The sequence below is a fragment of the Corythoichthys intestinalis genome, chromosome 17 (genome assembly GCF_030265065.1).
Source record: "Corythoichthys intestinalis isolate RoL2023-P3 chromosome 17, ASM3026506v1, whole genome shotgun sequence".
NCBI classification, from domain to species: domain Eukaryota; kingdom Metazoa; phylum Chordata; class Actinopteri; order Syngnathiformes; family Syngnathidae; genus Corythoichthys; species Corythoichthys intestinalis.
In genome coordinates, this window is record NC_080411.1 from 9,877,209 (window position 1) to 9,897,254 (window position 20,046).

The following is a 20,046-nucleotide window of genomic DNA, read 5'->3' on the forward strand; positions in this document are numbered from 1 at the left end:
TTACCTCAAACTCCTGCTGAGGGACTTTCTGGTCCAAAAGTCCCTTCATCATGCGAACAACGCCGTTGAGCTTGACACCCGTGTACTGGCCGTCGGGGATGACCTCCACCAGTGGCAAGGAGGTCAGCTCGTTCTCGGTGATGATAGGTCCAGCTGGGTCATAAAAATAAATAAAACAGTTTTTGCCCAAATCACATCATTTACAAATAAAAAAAAAATTCAGGACCCTAAGGGGCAGAAAAGTTGCACCAAAAACGTATTTCGGCCAAAATTTGCCAAAAACATACCCACTGATTTCCAATGGCCAAAAATGTCCTTTTCATTTTTAATAGCCCTATTTGCCATTCATTTCAATGGCAAAAACATCTTCCATTCACTCCTATTGATTTTCAACCAAAGTGACCCAATATCAACAGGAAGTTATCCCTGAAAGCCCGACAATCAACAGGAAGTGAACCGATATCAACAGGAAGTGACCCCGAAATGCCCCAAAAGCAAAAGGAAGAGACCCGTTATACCAATCATCACAGCAAAGCTACCATCACAAGTTCTCCCGAAGTTGCATTTTTCTAGTACGCCTTAGAATACAAATGAAAATAGTAATTTCCGCGTACTGAACTTAAACAAAATGTACCTTTTCTCAGTTTGGAGTTATTTTCACTGGGTAATTCATCGCTCCCCCACGTGATGACGTCATCATCTTCTGGCTGACCGGCGCCCATTTGCAGATAACTGTCCATTCAACAATATCGGAAAGGATATTTTAGGAAAAAAACACACTTTTAGAACATTCTTGAGTACTTTCTAAGAATTAAGTCTTACTTTTCATTGCTCGGGGCGTCCACACTCTCCTCCATCCATTCAACTTTCCGGGAACTCTAAGGAATGACAGAAAAATCAATTAAAATGTGAAATGTAAAAGTTTGATGGCTTTTGTTTCAGACCTCAGGCGAGTCTTCAGGTAACGAAGAGCCATCGTAGTCCGTGTCCTCGGAGAGTTCCGCGCTGTGCTCCCTTTTGGGATGGTGGGAACCTTCGTCATAGTCGGGTGGCGGTAATGGTGGGCCGCCAGATTTCACGATGTTATGAGGACTACACAGCTTAGTCTTCACGCCGCTATCCTCACTAAGATCTGAGAACCACAATGATTATTACAAACAATTGCGTCTAACAAAGTGTAAAAAAAAAATTAAAAATAATCTTAACATTTTAAAAAGCAAATGATTATTATTGGTCATGAAAAAAAAAAAAAAATCACACCAAAAAACCATATACCGTAATTTTCGGACTAAGCCGCTACTTATTTAAAGGATTATTTATGAGGTATGCTTATACAGTACCTGCGTTTCCATTGCATTTATCAGCACTGATGGGCAGATAGGCCAAGTAGGTGTTGGGGTTTTGATCAGGTGGTCTGGAAACCATCAGGGATACCAAACCTCTGGCTTTTCGAATGGTGGTTACAGCTTTGGTGTGCGAGACGCCCGTCATTGGCTCCTCATTCACCTGTACACACACGCAAAAGAAGTCTAAGAACATGCTTTTTCAAAGTTGTACAATGTGAATGTTTAAAAAAAAGCTCACTTTCAGCAGTCTGTCGCCCACTTGCAACTGGCCCGAGGCCTCGGCCACTCCGCCCGCTGTGATGGATTTGACGAAGATCCCTCGCTCACCCCCGATAACGGAGAAACCGAGACCTCCCGATTGAGGCTTCTCCAGCTCTAATTTGATCACCTCCTCCTGTATGTTCCAATTGGTTAACAAAGCTGTATTGTACATCACAAACAAAACACATTGGGATTATTTTACCTCTAAAGAAGACAGCGCTGTGAAGAACTCTGTCTCCATTGGATCTTCTGCTGTGAGGAACCCTTAAATGATGAACAATGGTTGTTAATGGTGTGGTCATTATTATCATTTTTTTTTAATATGGTGCCATTTGTGTCCCCAGTATACATTTACCCCTTCTTGCCAAATGTATCACATTTGATACACTTGATACAGAATCCCCCCCCACCACACAAAAAAAATAAAAATAAAAAAAAATAATAATGGATGGAAGTCAACTCATGCATCTGCAGGTTCCGTGAGAAAAAAAAATGGATTTAGCAAGGGTTATAGATATTACAGCGCTTATTACTCATATTATTTTCATTAAGACCTTATTTTTCAAATTTTGTGATTCTCTGACAATTGCTTCATATTGCAGGTATTAAAGGGTTCAGTTGTATTTTCACTAAAGTTGGACAAACACTGATTCACAATTGCTGTCTCTTAGAAATTCAAGGGTATGGGCTCCTAGATTTTATTTTTTATTTTTATTTTTTTTTTATTTAATCTACTTTTGGTAAAAGGTTGTTATAGAATTTTGCTATGTCCCCATTGTTTTTCGTTCATATTCAGTCTATAAAATAACTAATAAAAGTAGAGTAAAATCCAGAATACTTGTTTTCATTTTATTATCCTTTAATCATGTGTTGTTTTTAAATTAAAATATATAATTTGATTAAAAATTTTTTTATTTCTGTTCGTCCCCAGTGTTACCGTCCACTCTGTTGTGTTCGTGTCTGATCATAATATGTCCACTCTGTTAAAGCTATATATCAAAGAAATTAATTGAATCATTTCATGTTTACTTGTAAAATCATAGATTTCTCATCAAATATCCAAAGTCACGTTCGCTATTACACTAGCATAGGCTGAGGGCTAACTTTAGCACAAAATGTCCCCTCTGTAAGTGTCCACTCTGTTGCGTCAAAATGGCACCCTATAAAAATAATGACCCTGTTGCTGGCGCAGCTCCAACAGCCCAGCCAAAAGGCCAAACTCTGCGCGTTCGCCTTAGTCTTAACCCCTTGTACTGACTCCATTTTGAAAGCTGGAAAAGGCTTCGAAACACAAGTTGACAATTTATTCGGGTTGACAGCGATCAAACGGCAAAGTAAAACAGCAACAGACCCAGGCGAGGAGACAGACTCATTCCAGGGTCACCATATCACAAGTCGAGAAAAGATAGTATTCTTTCACTGCTAAGCCTAACAGTTAACTTTTATGGTGTAATAGTTAAACTTCATTTCACAACTAGTGTGGTGTCAGATGGATCAGTTCTACTTGACTTGCTTCCTACTGTAATTTTTGGACTATAAACCACACCGAAATATAGGCCGCAACCCACCAAATTTGACACGAAAACAACATTTGTTAATAAATAAGCCGCACTGGACTATATATCCTCACTTTATTATGAGATATCAACACAAAAAGATATTAACCGGTAACACTTTATTTGACAGCAGCGTCATAAGACCAAATGAACCACCATGAAGCTTTGAACTAATTGGCTGCAAAGCTTCATTGCTTCAAGAAGCTTCATCCCTTGAGGGAGACAGTCAACCTGTGCTGCCACCTGTTGTCAAACTGCTGTCATCCAACATGCCTCCTAGCATCCATTGCAGCGCTACAGACGTAAATAACAATCAAAATTCATGTTCTGTGCTTATCATTTCTTCAGTTACTGTCCCGGTTGTTTCATTAATTGCTAATTATGGTATTTGGAAACACTTTATGTGACAGTGGCGCCATAAGACTGTCATAAAACAATCATAATTAAGACATGACACTGTCATGTGCATTAATGAATGCTTATAACAGATGCTATTTAATGTCATCCAGCAAATTGTCTCACTTTTGAATGGATGTAAAATATTCAAGATGGACATAAATGGAGTTAGTGCAATAATTTGCTGGATGACACTTAATGAAATATGTAATAAGCATTCAGTAATGCCCATGATAGTGCTATGTCATAGTTATGATGGTCTTATGACAGTCTTGTGACGCCACTGTCAAATAAAGCATTACCTATTAACCCAAATGAATCAACAAATAAGACACACTGGATTATAAAACGCAGGATTAAAAATGAGCGAAAAAAGTAGCGGCTTGTAGTCCGAAAATTACGGTAATTACAATTTGATTGCATAATAACAGGCAAAATTGAACGCGTACCATTAATGCTAGCTGATACGTTGGAGCCAATGTTGGTGTTGAGAGAAGACACATTTTCCCCTGGAAAAACAGGCTTACCATCCCTTAAACAGAGACAAAATTAAGAGTTAGAATTGTGATTAAGATGAAATTATTCTTGAACTCATTGGCTCCCAAATGTACTAATAGATTCATCACACTACCTTGTGGCTTTGAGGGTCAGGTTGCCGCGAGAAAGTTCTAGCAGTCTAGCACTTTCGCTGAGGGTGAGGTCCTGAGTAGGCGCGCCGTTAATGTAATGGATGAGGTCCAGTGGTCTCAGGCTGCCTTCTTCAAAAGCCGCCGATCCAGCGAGGACGTCTTTCACAAACACGACACCATACACGCTGTCCTGACCGCCGTCCAGCACCAAACCTGCAGAGAAAGAGCTAGAATCATCTCTGCACTAACTACAATTTACTCGATATGATGGATTTGCATCGTAGATCAAATACCAAGTGGTCTGTTGCTGTCTTTGAAGCAGATGTCTGGCAGCAGGTGAGCATCAATGTACTGTTTTGGTCCATCCAATACCCTGCCTACTACCAATTCTACCAGCCGAGGCTCTGCACGCACTAAGTCGACCACCTCGGTGTGGCCCATGTTGCTCACATCCGTTTGGTTCACCTGTAAATAAAAGCCACACATGTACATATGTATAATTCAGAAGCTCGTCACAACAAACATGCACTCTTAATAGTTGTTTCTGCAGCACATAAAGAACCATAGATTCAACCATCAGTTGACAAGACAGCCCCCACAGACATTGGGCCACGCCCTTCCGTCGGGGGCCGATCCAGGCAGAACGTTGAGTTGGCTTTCACTGTGATAAAGTCAAACAGATGATGCGTTCTAACGCCGGATTTAAGTGGAACTAGGACGAAGTTTTTGCTGCATAAAAGCAGGCATGAGTGTCTCAAGAGTGATTTGGTCGAGGATTCAAGGTAATTATTATATTTTCGCACCATACATGCTCTTTGAAACGTTGTGAATACAATGAAACGAATGGAAAAGATTAGCCTAACATTAGCTTGAGATATTTACGTAAAATGAATGATATCTGCCCGTTTTTTTCCCCAAAAGTGTTTTACGTTCATACCTATAGAAATTCCGTGATTTAAGCATTTATTTACAAGATTTTTCAACTTAAAAAGCTCTTTGTTTCGTGACGGTCACCATGTTGGATAACCAAATACCGTAACTTTGGCTTGAAATATTTACGTAAAATGAACGATAACTGCCCGTTTTTTGCTTTTAACCAGGTATCTAGACTGTTTACGTTCATATCTATAGTAATTCCGCGATTTAAGCATTTATTTACAAGAATTTTCAACTTAAAAAGCTCTTTGTTATGTGACAGCCGCAATATTGGATTACACAATACCCTAAGTTTGGCTTGAAATATTTACGTAAAATGAACGGTAACTGCCCGTTTTTTGCATTTAACTAAGTATCCACAGTGTTTTACGTTCATGTCTATAGAAATTCTGCAATTTAAGCATTTACTTACAAGAGTTTCCAACTTAAAAAGCTCTTTGTTTCATTACGGCCGCCATGTTGGATTACATAACACCGTAACTTTTGCTTGAAATATTTATGCAAAATGAACGATAACCAATAATCTAGACTGTTTTGCGTTCATATCAAAAGAATTTCCTTGATTTATGCATTTATTTACAAGAATTTCCAACTTAAAAAGCTCTTTGTTTTGTGACGGCTGCCATGTTGGATTTTGAATCTCTACACAATAGCTGAATTCAACCTAATTAAGTTGTGGTTGTATATAGAAAAATGCAAATTTTGCTCTTGTTGAGTAAAATTAGGATGATTCTGCATGCTTTTCTCAAGTATTAAGTTTCTGTTGTGAAAACTGAGTGATTTATTAGCTGTTGAAAACACAATTAAAAAAAAAAAAATTAAGTTGCTATTTTGGGCAAAAAACTTGATAAGTTAAATATTGCTATTGATCCTGATAATATAAGTCACTATCTCTGCATTCGGTGATTTTTGTGCATCTAGCATAAAATTTGACAATGTTATAGCCATTTTAAGTTTTGCTATACTTGTATAAAAAAAAAAAAAAATAGTCGGGATTTTATTAAGGAACGACTTTAAATTTTTTTTTATGTCGCTGCTCATGGAGACTCATATATGCCTAAGGGAGGTGCCTGTTTTGGTTTTAGGTCGCTAGCGGCTTTGGTTTTGAAAATATTTGAATTTTAAGTTTTTGAAAATAGGCCCCCTACGGATCGGCTATGAAAGAACGTATACATACAACCCGCTTGTTTTGATAGTCTATGAAATTTCACATTATGTAACATACTTACATTAAGCTAGCAGGTTTATGTCAGCAAGGTTTTGTTAAACACACAACATTTAATTTTCTTTAATTTATTAATAATAACAATTAATGACTAATGATTTAATTGATCTTTTTTAAAGAATTGGTAGCTTCAGTAGTTGACAAATTACCCGTGGAATCCTAAGGCCAGAATATTTATCATGTTTCTTCCCAATCAAAAAAACCTTCTTGTATGTCATAGTTTTGTACCTTAATCATTCTGTCACCCGGCCTGAGCCGTCCGTCGCTTTTGGCTGGATCTTGAACAATGTCATGGATGTAACAACCATGATCGCTGCCTTTGGTCAGCGTGAAGCCCAGGCTGCCCTTTTCGGACTTCATGAGCGAGACCTTCAGCTCCACTTCCTGTCAACACAAACAAGTTGTCAATAGAAAAACTTTACAACAGACTGGAAAGAAAAAAAAAATAAATAAAAAAAGTGCCATAAGTATCGCTCTTATATGCAGTTGCTTGCAATTGGTAATCATGAAATAAAGCGCTGACGTTAAGCCTGTCGCGATACGCAATAAGTTAATTAATCACACGGTAAATAAAATTGAGGGCGGTAATTTTCCTCGCTGCGTTTTATCGGCAGGAGCGCGCGCACATACATTTGCGTGTGCTGCTTGCACACTGTACACGTGTGTGTTGATTTCATGAGACTCCAGTTCCTTTCACAGATGTTTATTGGTCATCAACACGTCGTAGAATTAAAGTTTAGACATACAAAATAAGGAACACATCTACTGTATATTAAACATTGTAAAATGTTAGCATTGCTACATTGAGGCTAATGGGGAAAAAATGTACTAACCACTTTAGCCTGCTATAAAAAATTGGTGACAGTAAGGTGGCACTTCAAATATGAAAACTCGCTGGTTTGCAGCATTTGCAAACGATGTGAAAGAAAAGAAATAGTGTATTACTGACACCACATGCATGACGAAAATAGCAGAATACTGCACTTTTTTTTTCTCCGAGTGTAAAGCTTACGGTTAGCAGCTTAGCGGACGTACTTCCGGTGAACATTTCCAAATAAAAGCACATCATGTTCAACATGTAGATAAATTAAAGGATTTCTGGAGTTACTCTCACATACTTCACATTCTACACCTAAGAATAACTTTAAAATGATTATGAAAAATTATGAAATTATGAATAATTTGGCTTCACATTTGATAACATGCGCACTGAGCCAACAAGATGAAAGTCATTTTGGATCAAATCAACACTTTTGATGGGCTCTAGTACATATTCTGTCTGCACTTAGCTAGCTTCCAAATGACGCTATGCATTGTATTATATTTTTTAGCTAACTATTATTTTTTATATAGGTTGTGTTTTATTCAAGAACAATTTATTAGTTTGAGATTTTTATTTATTAGAATGAAATGTCACTACATTAGTGGTTGAATTGCTTAAAAAAAAAAAAAAATGCAATTATGTATGATTATGTATATATTGGCTACTAAAATGTGTTATCGCAACAGGCCTTGCTAACGTACATTTCTTTTTAGCCTTACCGGGACAAGTTCCTCCATCTCTGGTCCGTTTGATGGCATAGAGAGATTTAAAGGCATAGGAAGAGGAGGAGGAAGGGGATCTGGACTCGGTGCTGTCTGGGACGATGCCTGGCGCAGTATAGATTCTTGATTCCTGTACAAACACATGTTGCACACACACAAGTCTTACATGCTGCAGTAATATTTTTGCAATCCCAAAAACTGGAAAAAAAAAAAACAACCTAAAAATTCAACCACTGTCAAGTTGGTCCCCCATCAGACACAAATTTTTATCAATTTTTTGTCAATTATTTTTGCTACATTTGTGCTGTAAATAGTTTCATTTGTACTATCGTTACTTTTTTGTTTTTTTTTGTTTTTTAATATTTACAATTCTTTAATAGGTCAATCTGAGGTCAACCAGCCCCCCATTTCGATCTAAACCGGCTAAAAATGTTGTCAATGGTTTGTGCTGTAAAAAATTTGTGCTGCAACAGTTTTATAGATATTCTGCTTTGAATTTGCAGTGATGACATCACGCAGCCCCCCACCTTCGGCAAACTGGAACCGCAATGGTGCTGTTCGTTTGTGCTGGAAAAATGTTCTTTTCTACTGCAATGACTTTGAAGATGTTCTATTTTCAATTTAAAGTGATGTCATGCAGCCCCCCCTATCTACAGCGGTGTAAAACTGCAACGGTGCCGTTCATTTGTACTGCAAAAAGCTTTGTTTGTGCTGCCACGGTTTTGCGTTATTACTAGGCGGTAATTATTTTTTTCATTAATCACGTTAAAATATTTGACGCAATTAACTCATATGCCCCGTTCAAACAGATTAAAATGACCGCACAGTGCAATGTCCACTTGTTACTTGTGTTTTTTTTTGGGAGTTTTGTCGCTCTCTGCTGGCGCTTCGGTGCGACTGATTTTATGGGCTTCAGCTCTCATGAGCATTGTGTAATTATTGACATCAACAATGGCGGGCTACTAGTTTATTTTTTGATTGAAAATTTTACAAATTTTATTAAAACGAAAACATTAAGAGGGGCTTTAATATAAAATTTCTATAACTTGTACTAACATTTATCTTTTAAGAACTACAATTCTTTCTATCCATAGATCGCTTTAACAGAATGTTAATGCCATTTTGTTGATTTATTGTTATAATAAACAAATGCAGTACTTGTGTACAGTATGTTGAATATATCCGTCTTGTTTTATCTTTCCATTCCAACAATAATTTACAGAAAAATATGGCATATTTTATGGATGGTTTGAATTGCGATTAATTACGATTAATTAATTTTTAAGCCGTGATTAACTCGATTAAAAATTTTAATCGTTTGACAGCCCTAGTTATTACAAATTTCTTTTTCAGGTCATCCAGACATAACCCAGCACCCTATTCTAAAGAAAAAAATAATAAAATAAATGAATAAATGCACTCCTTTAGGTGAGCCTACAGTGGTATGAAAAAGTATTTCAACTTTTTATAATTTCTCACATTTCTGTGTAAAATCACCACTAAATGTGATCTGGGCTCTGTCAAAATCACACAGATGAAAAAACTGTCTGCTTAACTAAAACCACCCAAACATTTATAGGTTTTCATATTTTAATGAGGATATTCTGCAAACAATGACAGAAGAGGGGAAAAATAAGGAAGTGAACCATCACATTTAATATTTTGTGCCCCCCTCCCCCTTTGGCAGCAATTTGGCAACTTCAACCAGACGCTTCTTGTAGCTGCAGATCAGTCTGGCACATCGATCAGGACTAATCTTGGCCCGTTCTTCTCTATAAAACTGCTGAGGTTAGTCAGATTCCTAGGATGTCTGGCATGAATCTCTGTCTTTAGGTCATGCCAGAGCATCTCAATGGTGTTCAAGTCTGGACTTGGCCACGGCAGAACGCGTATTTTGCTCTTCTGAAACCATTCTGAAGTTGATTTACTTCTGTGTTTTGGATCATTGTCTTTTTGCAGCATACATCCCCTTTTTAGCTTCAACTTTCTGACAGACGGCCTCAGGTTTTCCTGCAAAACATCCTGATAAACTTTTGAGTTCATTCTTCCATGAATAATTGCAAGTTGTCCAGGCCCTGAGGCAGGAAAACAGCCCCAAATCATGAAGCTCCCTCCACCATGCTTCACAGTGGGGATGAGGTGTTGATGTTAGTGAGAGGTTCCATTTTTCCTCCACACATGACGTTGTGTGTTACTCCCGAACGATTCAACTTTGGTTTCATCAGTCCATAAAATATTTTGCCAAAACTTCTATGGAGTGTCCAAGTGCCTTTATGCGAACATTAAACGAGCAACGATGTTTTATTTAGACAGCAGTAGCTTCCTCCGTGGAGTCCCCCCATGAACATCATTCTTGGCCATAGTTTTTACATATAGTTGATGTGTGCACATAGATATTGGATTGTGCCAGTGATTTCTGTAAGTCTTTAGCAGACACTCTAGGGTTCTTTTTTACCTCTCTGATCATTCTGCACTGAACTCTTGGCGTCATCTTTGGTGGATGGCCACTCCTTGGGAGAGAAGCAACAGTGCCAAACTCTCTCCATTTGTAGACAACTTCTCTGACTGTCGATTGATGAACATCCAGACTTTTGTTTATTTTGAAGCCTTGACGTTTACATACCACAGTATACCTTGAAACCGGTAATCGGCATATGTCTACTCCAAAAACCGAAATGAGATTTCAGAGTACCATTACATTCCTAGTATATTTTTTTCCCCCAAAAACATCTGTACAATATCAGTATTGGCAGTTACCGCGCTACCAGGTGTCTGAATCGGAATCGAGAGCAAAAAAATGGTATCTATGCGATTCTAGTCCTAAGTTTACGACAAGAGTTTAGCAATAAACAATGAAACAGTGAATTCGAAATTACAGAAAACATGAATGTAAAACTGATAAAGTTACCTCTTGCTTTGTTGTAGTCTGGTAATGACCATTTGTGGTGAGTAGAAGCCAGAGTTGATGCTTTCCTCCAGCTGCCCACTGCTGTCGTGGGATCCAACTCCCAGGCTGCCAGCACTGGGGGTCTGGTAGACTGTGCGCTCCCATGTCTGCCCGCTGTGCTCCAAGGCGCTTGGGCTAAACGCCTCCTCCACTTCTTCATCACCGTCCGTGCTGTCGCTGTAGCTGTTGCGCTGGCCGGGGCTTTTAACCTGGAGTCTGTCCAGGAGGTTTTCTGCGCTGTTGGCGTATTTAAGACTCGGCGCCTCCAGCGAGTCCTCGGCACTGTCGTTGGATTTGAGCCGAAGTCTCTCCAGGGCTTCTGCCACGCTGCTTAGACTTCTTTTGTCATCCTGCGGAGGACAAGATTTGGTCCTTGGCAGATCAGGCTTTGGTGGTGTGAGCAGCTCTTTGCGGGGAGATGGGTTGGGTGTCTGAGAAGCAAAACAAATGGTGTGAAAATAATTATCTGGGTCTTTGAAAAAAAAAACAAGGTAGTGTTATTCTGTTTTTTTTTTTTTTCGAATTGGATTTCTTCGGCGCGCCGCACAGACCGAACAGTTTGACCGATTGGCACCGTTCAAATATCGAAATGACTGGAATTTTCATGCGACGCAGGGAATTTTTTTCGAACGATCCCGAAAAATTTTCCATTTGCCTTTAAACGCAAAATTTTCACCGATTTTTGGAAGAAAAAAAAAAAACAGTTTTTCAAAATGTATCTCGTCGTACAATTTTTGACCAAATCACATAATTTGGACATCAAAAATTCCGGAACGGGGAGGGGCATAAAAATTGTTCCCCGAAAATTTACCAAAAACTTTCCCATTCATTTTTAATTGCAAATTTCCTATTCACTTCCAATGGAATTTACATTGCATTGATGCCCATTGACGGCCATGTATGTCGAATGTATTGATGCTAATGTACTAGGATTTCATTGACGCCTATGTAACTCGATGCCATTGACGGCCATGGACGTCCACAATTTGTCCCTTTCATTTTCAATGGGAAAAAAAAACAATGTCCCCAAATCAATAGTAAATGACCAGATATCAATAGGACGTGTCCCCCAAACTTCCACGATTCCATTAACGCTTATGAAGGGTGCTGCCATTGACGGCCATGGACCTCCAAATTTCCCATTCATTTCTAATGGCATTTACTCTGTTTCATGCAATTGATTGGCATGTTTGTCCATTTTATTGATGCCAATGTACTTGGAGTCCATTGGCGCCTATGTAAGTCGATGCCATTGACGGTCACGGACGTCTAAATTTTTTGTCACTCATTTTCAATGGCAAAAAAAAAAACAATGTCCCCAAATCAACAGGAAATGACCAAATATCAATAGGACATGTCCCCCAAACGTCCCCCATTCCATTGACGCTTATGGAGGGTGCTGCCATTGACGGCCGTGGACGTCCAAATTTCACAATAATTTCTAATGGCATCTACTTTGTTTAATGCCATTGACTGGCATGTTTGTCCATTCTATTGATAGCCCTGGGCGGGGCTAAGATCTGTATCTCCACACAACAAAGACCCAGAGTAATTTCTCCAGAAATTGCCATTTCTAGTTTATCAAGTCATAGACTAAAAATTCCATTCAAATAGAATAGTGTTAAACAACAATGGTTGTTGAGTCTCACCAAAATTGAGGAGTCCATCTCTGGAAGAACACCCCTTTCCGGTCTACAGAGACGTAACGTTACTTCCTGTCCTGTCCCTCGCAAAGCTGATATTACCTCCTAAACACAAATACACACAAAATTGACACAGATTGATTTTGTTGTTGTTTAAAACCCACAGAAGAAGGTTATTCCTCATACATGCTGCGAAAGTCCTTTGAGGTGCGTTTGATTAACGCGCATGATGACGTCGCCCACGTTGATGCGGCCGCTCTCGGCAGCCGGCTGGCCGGGGAACAGCTTCTTCACGCGTACCATACTGGACCCCGGAGCCTCGTCTGTGATGTACTCCTCCCGACTGAAGCTGAAACCCAGTCCTGAGGCGTTCTTCACCAGGCGAACATCAAATACATTGTCTAGTATAACAAGATATTGAAAATTGTTACTGAGTATCTCGCTGGAATTTATCTTAGCTGTTTGTCAGAATTTATATAAGCATAACAACTAATTGTTTATTCAACTCTTCAGGGCCATTGACAACAACGAACATTCAATCAATTTCAAGTTTCACTTCTTTTCTGTTCTAATTGATTTTACTACGATTTTACTACCTTACCCGGCGTTAAAAAGCAGTACTCCAGCTTTTCTTTGAGCTTCCGAGATGTGTCTTTTTTCTTGGTTGGTTCTCTTGTGCTGTGATTAAAGGAGTGCAGCGGTGTGCACTGAGGAGTAACTGGAGCATGGATCGTTTCTGTAGGAGGATAACCCCTCTCGAGCAACAAATTCACCGTCTGATAAGATAGAATGACACTTTATTCATCCCAAACTGAAATTAAAATGCAGGGAAGGGCCGGTCCGTGTACATTTCGGCCATTCTTAGAATTGGCCTTTTTTTCAGTTTTCCAAAATTAGAAGGAAAAACGAATGGTACACGGACGGGGGCCAGTGTGGTGTGGTCACTCACCTGCCCAGTGTCTCTAAGCACGTCAACTGCCTGCTGATGAGAGGCACCCTCAAGTGACTTTCCGTTGACCGCAACTACACGGTCCCCTAAGAAAGCCAGGGGAAAAAAATGAAGGTGTAGAAAATCCAAATGTTGGCGCGATGAAAGCATTCAGCATGCTACCAGGCTTATTCTTAATTTTTGTGATTTTTTTTTTCTCCCCAATATTTATTCGGAGTACGAACCTCTGGGTAGCTCACAATGTGATTTGCGATACAAGGCTAACGGTAATGATTATCTCAAGGTATGGTGATACAAGGAATATCGAGAAATGGGTCAGCAAATCATTCTACGATATCCGACAGCGTCAGTTTGTTCAATTGACATCAATGGGCTAATTTTGGGGCATTTCAGGTAATTTCTGGGTCACTTCCTGCTGATTTTGGGTTGCTTAACAGGAAGTGACCTGGGAATGCCCAAAATGAATAGTAAGTGACTCAAAATGAACAGGAAGTGACCTTTGAATGCCCCCTCCAAACTGAGAAGACTAGAGTTGAATGCTCCGCTTTTTGTGCCATTGACAGCACTAGACGAAAAATCTGTTTACCCGGGAAAATGGATTGGGAGTCTAGCACTGTCAATGGCAGCCAATTAGTTAACATAGAAACTATTCTAGGTAAAAAATGTTTTTTTTTTTTTTTAAATCAGTGACTTTTTGAAACAATACATCGATTCTTAGTGGGAGCATATCGATAACCTTTTGGGATAAATAAAATCACGATTTATTACTATTTTGATATGTACTGTACCTCTATGTATCCTTCCATCAAGATCAGCAGCTCCTTGTGGAAGGATGGCCTTCACATAAATGCCGCCATGCTGAATGGTCGTGTTCACTCCTCCCTATGAAATGAAATGACACCATCGTTAAACCCAAGTCTAATAGAGACGCTGGTAATATTTTGGTTTGGGGATTGATGGGTGTATGGAATTTTATTCTTCTACAAGTACTACATATCACCGCACTATTTGAGAGATATTACAAAACAATTACTGGGGCATGCATGATTGATTAATTGGAAATGGACTAAGTTGTCAATTGAATAATTGAAAAAAATAATCTATCTTTTCTTAGAAAAACATTTAGCTGGACGCAAGATTGTGTTTTGCAGCATTGGGGAAAAAAGAACTGTACCTGCTCAAATAACTTATTTTATGTATGTACTGTATGTACATAGTATGTACTTACTCATTTATTTAATGTATTTATGTACGTATGTATGTACATACTTATTTTAGGTATGTATGTACGCATTAGGCCTGCACAATATATCGTTTGAACATTGCCATTGCGATATGTGAATGGACAATTGTCCAATTGCGAGAAGTGCAATTGTTTTTTTGTTTTTGTTTTTTTGACACATAAACTTTGGTTTGTTTCATAAAAGCACCAAGTGTGCAGAGACATGACCTCCTGGATCTTTGTATACATCAATCTTTATAATTCATAGATGAATGCCCTTAGCCTGGAGGAAACTATTATATGAATAAAATGTGATCATGGTGAGTCAACCGAAGTCTTTGCAAATAATGCTATTCAAGTCGTCTGGTGTTTTAATATTGCAATATATATTCCAACCCCCCCCAAAAGGTCGCAAAGGTTTTTTTCCAATATCATTCAGCCCTAGTACGTATGTGTGTACACATTTTGTGGACATATTAGGGGTGCAACGATTCAGTTAGCCCACGGTTTGGTTTGAACCTTGGTTTTGGGATCACGGTTTCGGTTCGCGTTTTGGCATTTTTTTTTTTTTTTTTAAACTGCCTTTATTTTGCTTTTAAAAAAATGAAATAAACACTTAAAATGTAAACATTTTTAACTGTTAAAATGCCTCTTAGCTCTTTAGCTAGTGTAATGACTGAGTACTGAAATACACACACAGTAGTAAAAAAGTTATTTGAGTAAAGTAACTGGTGATACCTTTCATGTTTTGTTTTTGTTTTCATTTAAAAAAAACAAAAAAACAAACAAACCCAAAAACCCAGACAAACACATTTGTGATGTTTGGAGGTCATTTAATGTTGTGAATCAACCGTTAAAGTTGATAAAATTGCTCCCGTTTTCGTCATTCGTAACCCGGGGACTATCTCTATATGTTTGGAAAGTTTGAAAATGATAATATTTCCGGTTTCATTGTTTGTCCGTTGTCATGAAGTGGTTATCAGTGTTGTTAATTTTACTAAGTAATTAATTACAGTTACAAATTACTTGTCCCAAAAAGTAATTGCGTTAGTAACTCAGTTACCTGAATGTAAGAGTAATTAGTTACTTAGCAAAGTAACTAGTGATAATTTTCATGTTTTTTTTTCCCTCTTTTTTCTCAAAAAAAAAAAAAAAAAAAAAAAAAAAAGGTCACACAATGTGAAGTTTAAAGGGTTTTGGGGACAACTGGCCCTAGCCCAATTCTTTACCCTCCACTTAACGAGACACAAGGGTCTTGACTTGCGATAACTAGATGGTAACCTTTGCTATGTGTGGAAGTCATTTAAAGTTGTGAATCAACCGTTAAAGTTGTTAAAATTGCTCCCGTTATTGCATTAGTTCCCTTCTGTCAACTTTCAACAATCAACAGGTCTAAGTTTTAAAACTGTTTCATCATTTAAAGATAGATTTAAGTCAAGATTTTGCCGATTTAGGAGCATTTTAAAATAAAATAAAAAAAATAGTTACTTAGGTTCGCGAGAAAGGATCTCTACATCAGAGCCTTCCTGCGAGGTCTACTGCTTTAAGATGGCGGCTGTTTACTAACGCATGTAGTCCTTAAAACATGTTGCCAATGCAGCCGTGTCTGTTATTTGCATTTAGTTCTATAATATGTGATATCTACCGTATCATGTGGGTGTAGTTTGTAGGCTATGGCTACACTCAGGTAAACGAGGGAGTTTATTTTATATCCAGCGATGAAGTTGGAAGCAGTAATGTGGCGTCGGAGCTACTCCTGTTCTGGTTTGTTTACATCCGTGGTACACTCAAAATGGCGCATGGAGGCGTGTCCGCTAGTTTGGGCACGTGACTGACAAAGACCGATTGGGGCCACCTAGCATCGCGTTTGCAACGGCGTCCTCTCCACTCCTGCTCTGCTCTCTTGTCTCCGTGAGTCCGTCTCTCTCAGACTTTTTTTATTCAACCAACTTAGTAACGCATAGTAACGCACGCCTTTCCCGCCTCAGTAATGGTAACGGCGTTGCCAAGATGTGAAAAGTAATTAATTAGATTACTCATTACTGAAAAAAATAACGCCGTTAGTAACGCCGTTATATTCTAACGCCGTTATTAACAACACTGCTGGTTAAAAAAAAAAAGAATTAAAATCACCATTATAAATGTGAATTATTTCTATTCTGCTACTAATTTGTGATTTGTTTAGTAATTTTAAGTGCACTGACACGTTAAATGTGTTACATAAATGAGTTAAGGCCAATAAACATGCATAAAGACCATATAATAATGACAGTAAATCTACGGTAATGTTGCAACAACAACAAACATGTTAGTTTAAACATTAATCAAAGAAAAAAAAAAACAGCATGCAGAGTAAGTGACAGTCAAAATTCCCCCAAAGTATTTCCTGATTAGACCAGATACACCGACAGGGAAGCAAGGTAAACCCGGCAATAAACACCATCAATTATCAGTGGTGAGGGATGGAGGGGGAGGGAAACGGGATTTAAGAAAGAGATCGTCAAAACCTTGCCGAACAGTACCGTGACACTTATGCCCAGGCTGCTGTCTTTTTTGGACAGCACAATGTCAAATAACTCTCCGGGCCGGAGGCTACTGACACCTGAGGCATTACCATTTAATTGTTCCCTGTGGTAGTCCTGCGAACACAAGAAGAAGAAGAGGGCATGACGGTGAATGAGCGCAAGCTGGGACATGCAGAGGGAAAGGTAGAGCTGGTGTTGGGGTAGGAAAAAGCTTACATGCAATTTGGAACAAAACTGCCTCGCATTGACATTTGAAATTCAATGAGAGGCACTGGTTATAAACAGCTAATTAGTGAAGGCAGGCGGTGAAAGATCAGTCAATTCCATTACAACTCTTATAAATAATAAAATATTATGGCAAATTACCTTATTGACTATTAGTTTCTCTTGACTTTTGGACTGACTCTCATCTTCCAAGTCTGAATCCCCGCCGTCAGAATACTCTGAAAGCTTTGGCGCTTCTAAGAGTTTCGCCTTCCGGGTTTTTGGTGGCAAAGCCGGAGGAGGAGGTTCCAGGGATGAATCTTGGGACTCGGGCATGGTATTCGCCCTATCGAGGCACTTTTGGACTTGGTTAGATGGCGACAGCATGATTGTCGGAATGGTGCTCATCATGTCTTGACTGGGTTGAGAACTTAATCGGATAGGCAAGGTGGGTGAAGGTTGGTGGCGGGAGGTCGGCGCGCTAGATCTCACTGTTGCGCTGTGATCCGTTGAAGGAACTTCCAGTTCTTGTTGAGTGGACTTTAATGCTGCCACTATAGAATTGGTCTTTTCTGGAGAAGCTTCAGGTGAAGACTCTGGATATGTAAGAAAAAGAACGATATTACATGTCATAAAAAGGGTTAAAAAAAAAAAAATTAGAGCAGTACTCTAAGGCTAGGTTTAGTGCTGCAACAATTAATCGATTTACTCGAGTAAAAGCTTCACATCAAATTTTGCTGCTTCGAGTATTCGTTTCATTAGAGTGGCGTTGTAATGGTTAGTTTTGAAAGTGCATTTATTTTTATTCATTTGAGTGGATACACTGCCTTCTAGTGGCGACAGTGAATATTACATAACTCATTTAACATGGCTGAATCCAGCTGCTCCCTGTTAAGACCAATATAGTTTTTTTTTTTTTTTCTAGCTAATGTTTTTCTTTAATGCCTTTGTAAATTAGTTTATAGGTATATTTAGCTGTTTTTGTGGGAATATGTGTTTGAACCATTTCTTGAGAGCACTGTGTAAAAAATCATTAGCATTTTATAGCATTCAAGCTAGCAGACTTTTGCTTTGCAAGTTAACCAATTCTTCTTTTGTTGTATAGCGAGCCTAATTTTTAAAAATACCATTTAAGGCTAAGTTCAGGTATTTTAATTTATGTTTTAAATGAAAGTGCAATTCTGCATAATTAGAAGAAACACTCTGGAATTTTATTTTAAAAGTTCAATCTGAGCAAGCCTTTGTTTTGCATCCCTAAAATTTATTCTGCAACGCATTAAATGTTCCTAATCTTAGGCCTGTAGCAATAACAAATTTTATTAGGCGATATATTGTCTAATTAATTATTGCGGATATGCGATATTATTGTCAACCACTAATGTAGTGACAATACATCCTAATAAATCACCCATTCAAAAGCAATAAATTGTTATTCTTAAATAAAACACAAACTATATTAAAATTGATATTTAAAAAAAAAAAAAAAAAAAACACACCCAATGCAGGACGAGTCATTTGAAAGCTAGCTAAGTGAAGAATGTGAAATAGGTGAGACACCCAATGCCATTTTTTGTTCTCTGCCAATTAAGAGCCCATCAAAAGTGTTGATTTGATCCAAAAAGTGCACGTTAGTTAATTTGAAGCCAAATTATTCATTGCCAAACACATTTTTTCAAGGGTCGAATCTGAAGTACCGTACTTTCCGCACTATAAGGCGCACCTGACTATAAGCCGACACCCACCAAATTTGACACGAAAACATCATTTGTTCATAAATAAGCCGCATTATGTGATATTCCCACCTTAAGATGTTAACTGGTAACACTTTGACAGCTGCATCATACGACTGTCATAAGACCAAATCAACCACCATGAGCAAATGAAGCTTCAAGAAGCTTCATTTGGCCATCACTGCTCCCTTGGGGGAGACAGTCAACCTCTGATGCCACTTGCTGTCAACACTGTTGTTGTCCAACATGCCTCCTAGCATGCATTGCAGCGCTACAGATGTAAATAAGAATCAAAATTCATGTTCTGTACTAATTGTTTCTTCAGTTACTCTTGCAGTTGTTTCATTAATTGCTAGTTATATTTGGTAACACTTTTTGACAGTGACCCCACAAGACCATCATAATTATGACATGACACTGCCATGAGCATTAATGAATGCTTTTGAGCGCCTTGAAAGGTGGAAAAGCGCTATATAAATATAACACCATTTACCATTTACCATGACAAGACATCATTTTGTGTCATCTGGCAAATTGTCTCACTTTTGAATGGATGTAAAAGATCCGAGCTGGACATAAATGGAGATCGTTTGATAATTTGCCGGATGACACTTAAAGATCATAAGCATTCTTTTATGCCCATGATAGCGTCATGTCATAATTATAACGGTCTTATGACGCCACTGTCAAATAGTGTTACCTATTTACCTAAATAAATCAACAAATAAGCTGCAATGGACTATAAGCCACAGGATTCAAAATGAAGGAAAAAAGTAGCGGCTTATAGTTTGAAAATTACGGTAAGTGAGATTTACTCCAGAAATCCTTATTTACATGTTGAACATGACGTGCTTTTATTTTGAAATGTCCGTTCGCTGCACGGCTAAGCGTGTGCGTTAAACTCCGTAAGAAAAAAAAATGCACTTCTCTTT

At 38.5% G+C, this 20,046-nt stretch overlaps 1 protein-coding gene across 4 annotated transcripts in view; it reads right to left on the reverse strand.

The window, feature by feature from the left end:
* Positions 1-20,046, reverse strand: part of ptpn13 (protein tyrosine phosphatase non-receptor type 13) — a 124,518-nt gene that overhangs the window by 8,801 nt on the left and 95,671 nt on the right. For 2 of the 4 annotated variants that reach the window (XM_057818184.1, XM_057818183.1), the window contains exons 24-43: positions 17,547-17,980; positions 17,163-17,294; positions 14,222-14,315; positions 13,434-13,519; positions 13,086-13,260; positions 12,671-12,885; positions 12,491-12,589; positions 10,803-11,272; positions 7,892-8,024; positions 6,578-6,733; positions 4,482-4,653; positions 4,191-4,401; positions 4,009-4,091; positions 1,810-1,871; positions 1,585-1,740; positions 1,341-1,506; positions 945-1,132; positions 823-878; positions 635-732; positions 5-153 (exon numbers count right to left, since the gene is read on the reverse strand). In XM_057818184.1, coding sequence (XP_057674167.1) covers positions 5-153; positions 635-732; positions 823-878; positions 945-1,132; positions 1,341-1,506; positions 1,585-1,740; positions 1,810-1,871; positions 4,009-4,091; positions 4,191-4,401; positions 4,482-4,653; positions 6,578-6,733; positions 7,892-8,024; positions 10,803-11,272; positions 12,491-12,589; positions 12,671-12,885; positions 13,086-13,260; positions 13,434-13,519; positions 14,222-14,315; positions 17,163-17,294; positions 17,547-17,980 — 3,335 coding nt within the window. The remainder of the gene's footprint in view (positions 1-4; positions 154-634; positions 733-822; positions 879-944; positions 1,133-1,340; positions 1,507-1,584; positions 1,741-1,809; positions 1,872-4,008; positions 4,092-4,190; positions 4,402-4,481; positions 4,654-6,577; positions 6,734-7,891; positions 8,025-10,802; positions 11,273-12,490; positions 12,590-12,670; positions 12,886-13,085; positions 13,261-13,433; positions 13,520-14,221; positions 14,316-17,162; positions 17,295-17,546; positions 17,981-20,046) is intronic. The other 2 variants (XM_057818185.1, XM_057818186.1) reach the window with 2 other exon arrangements.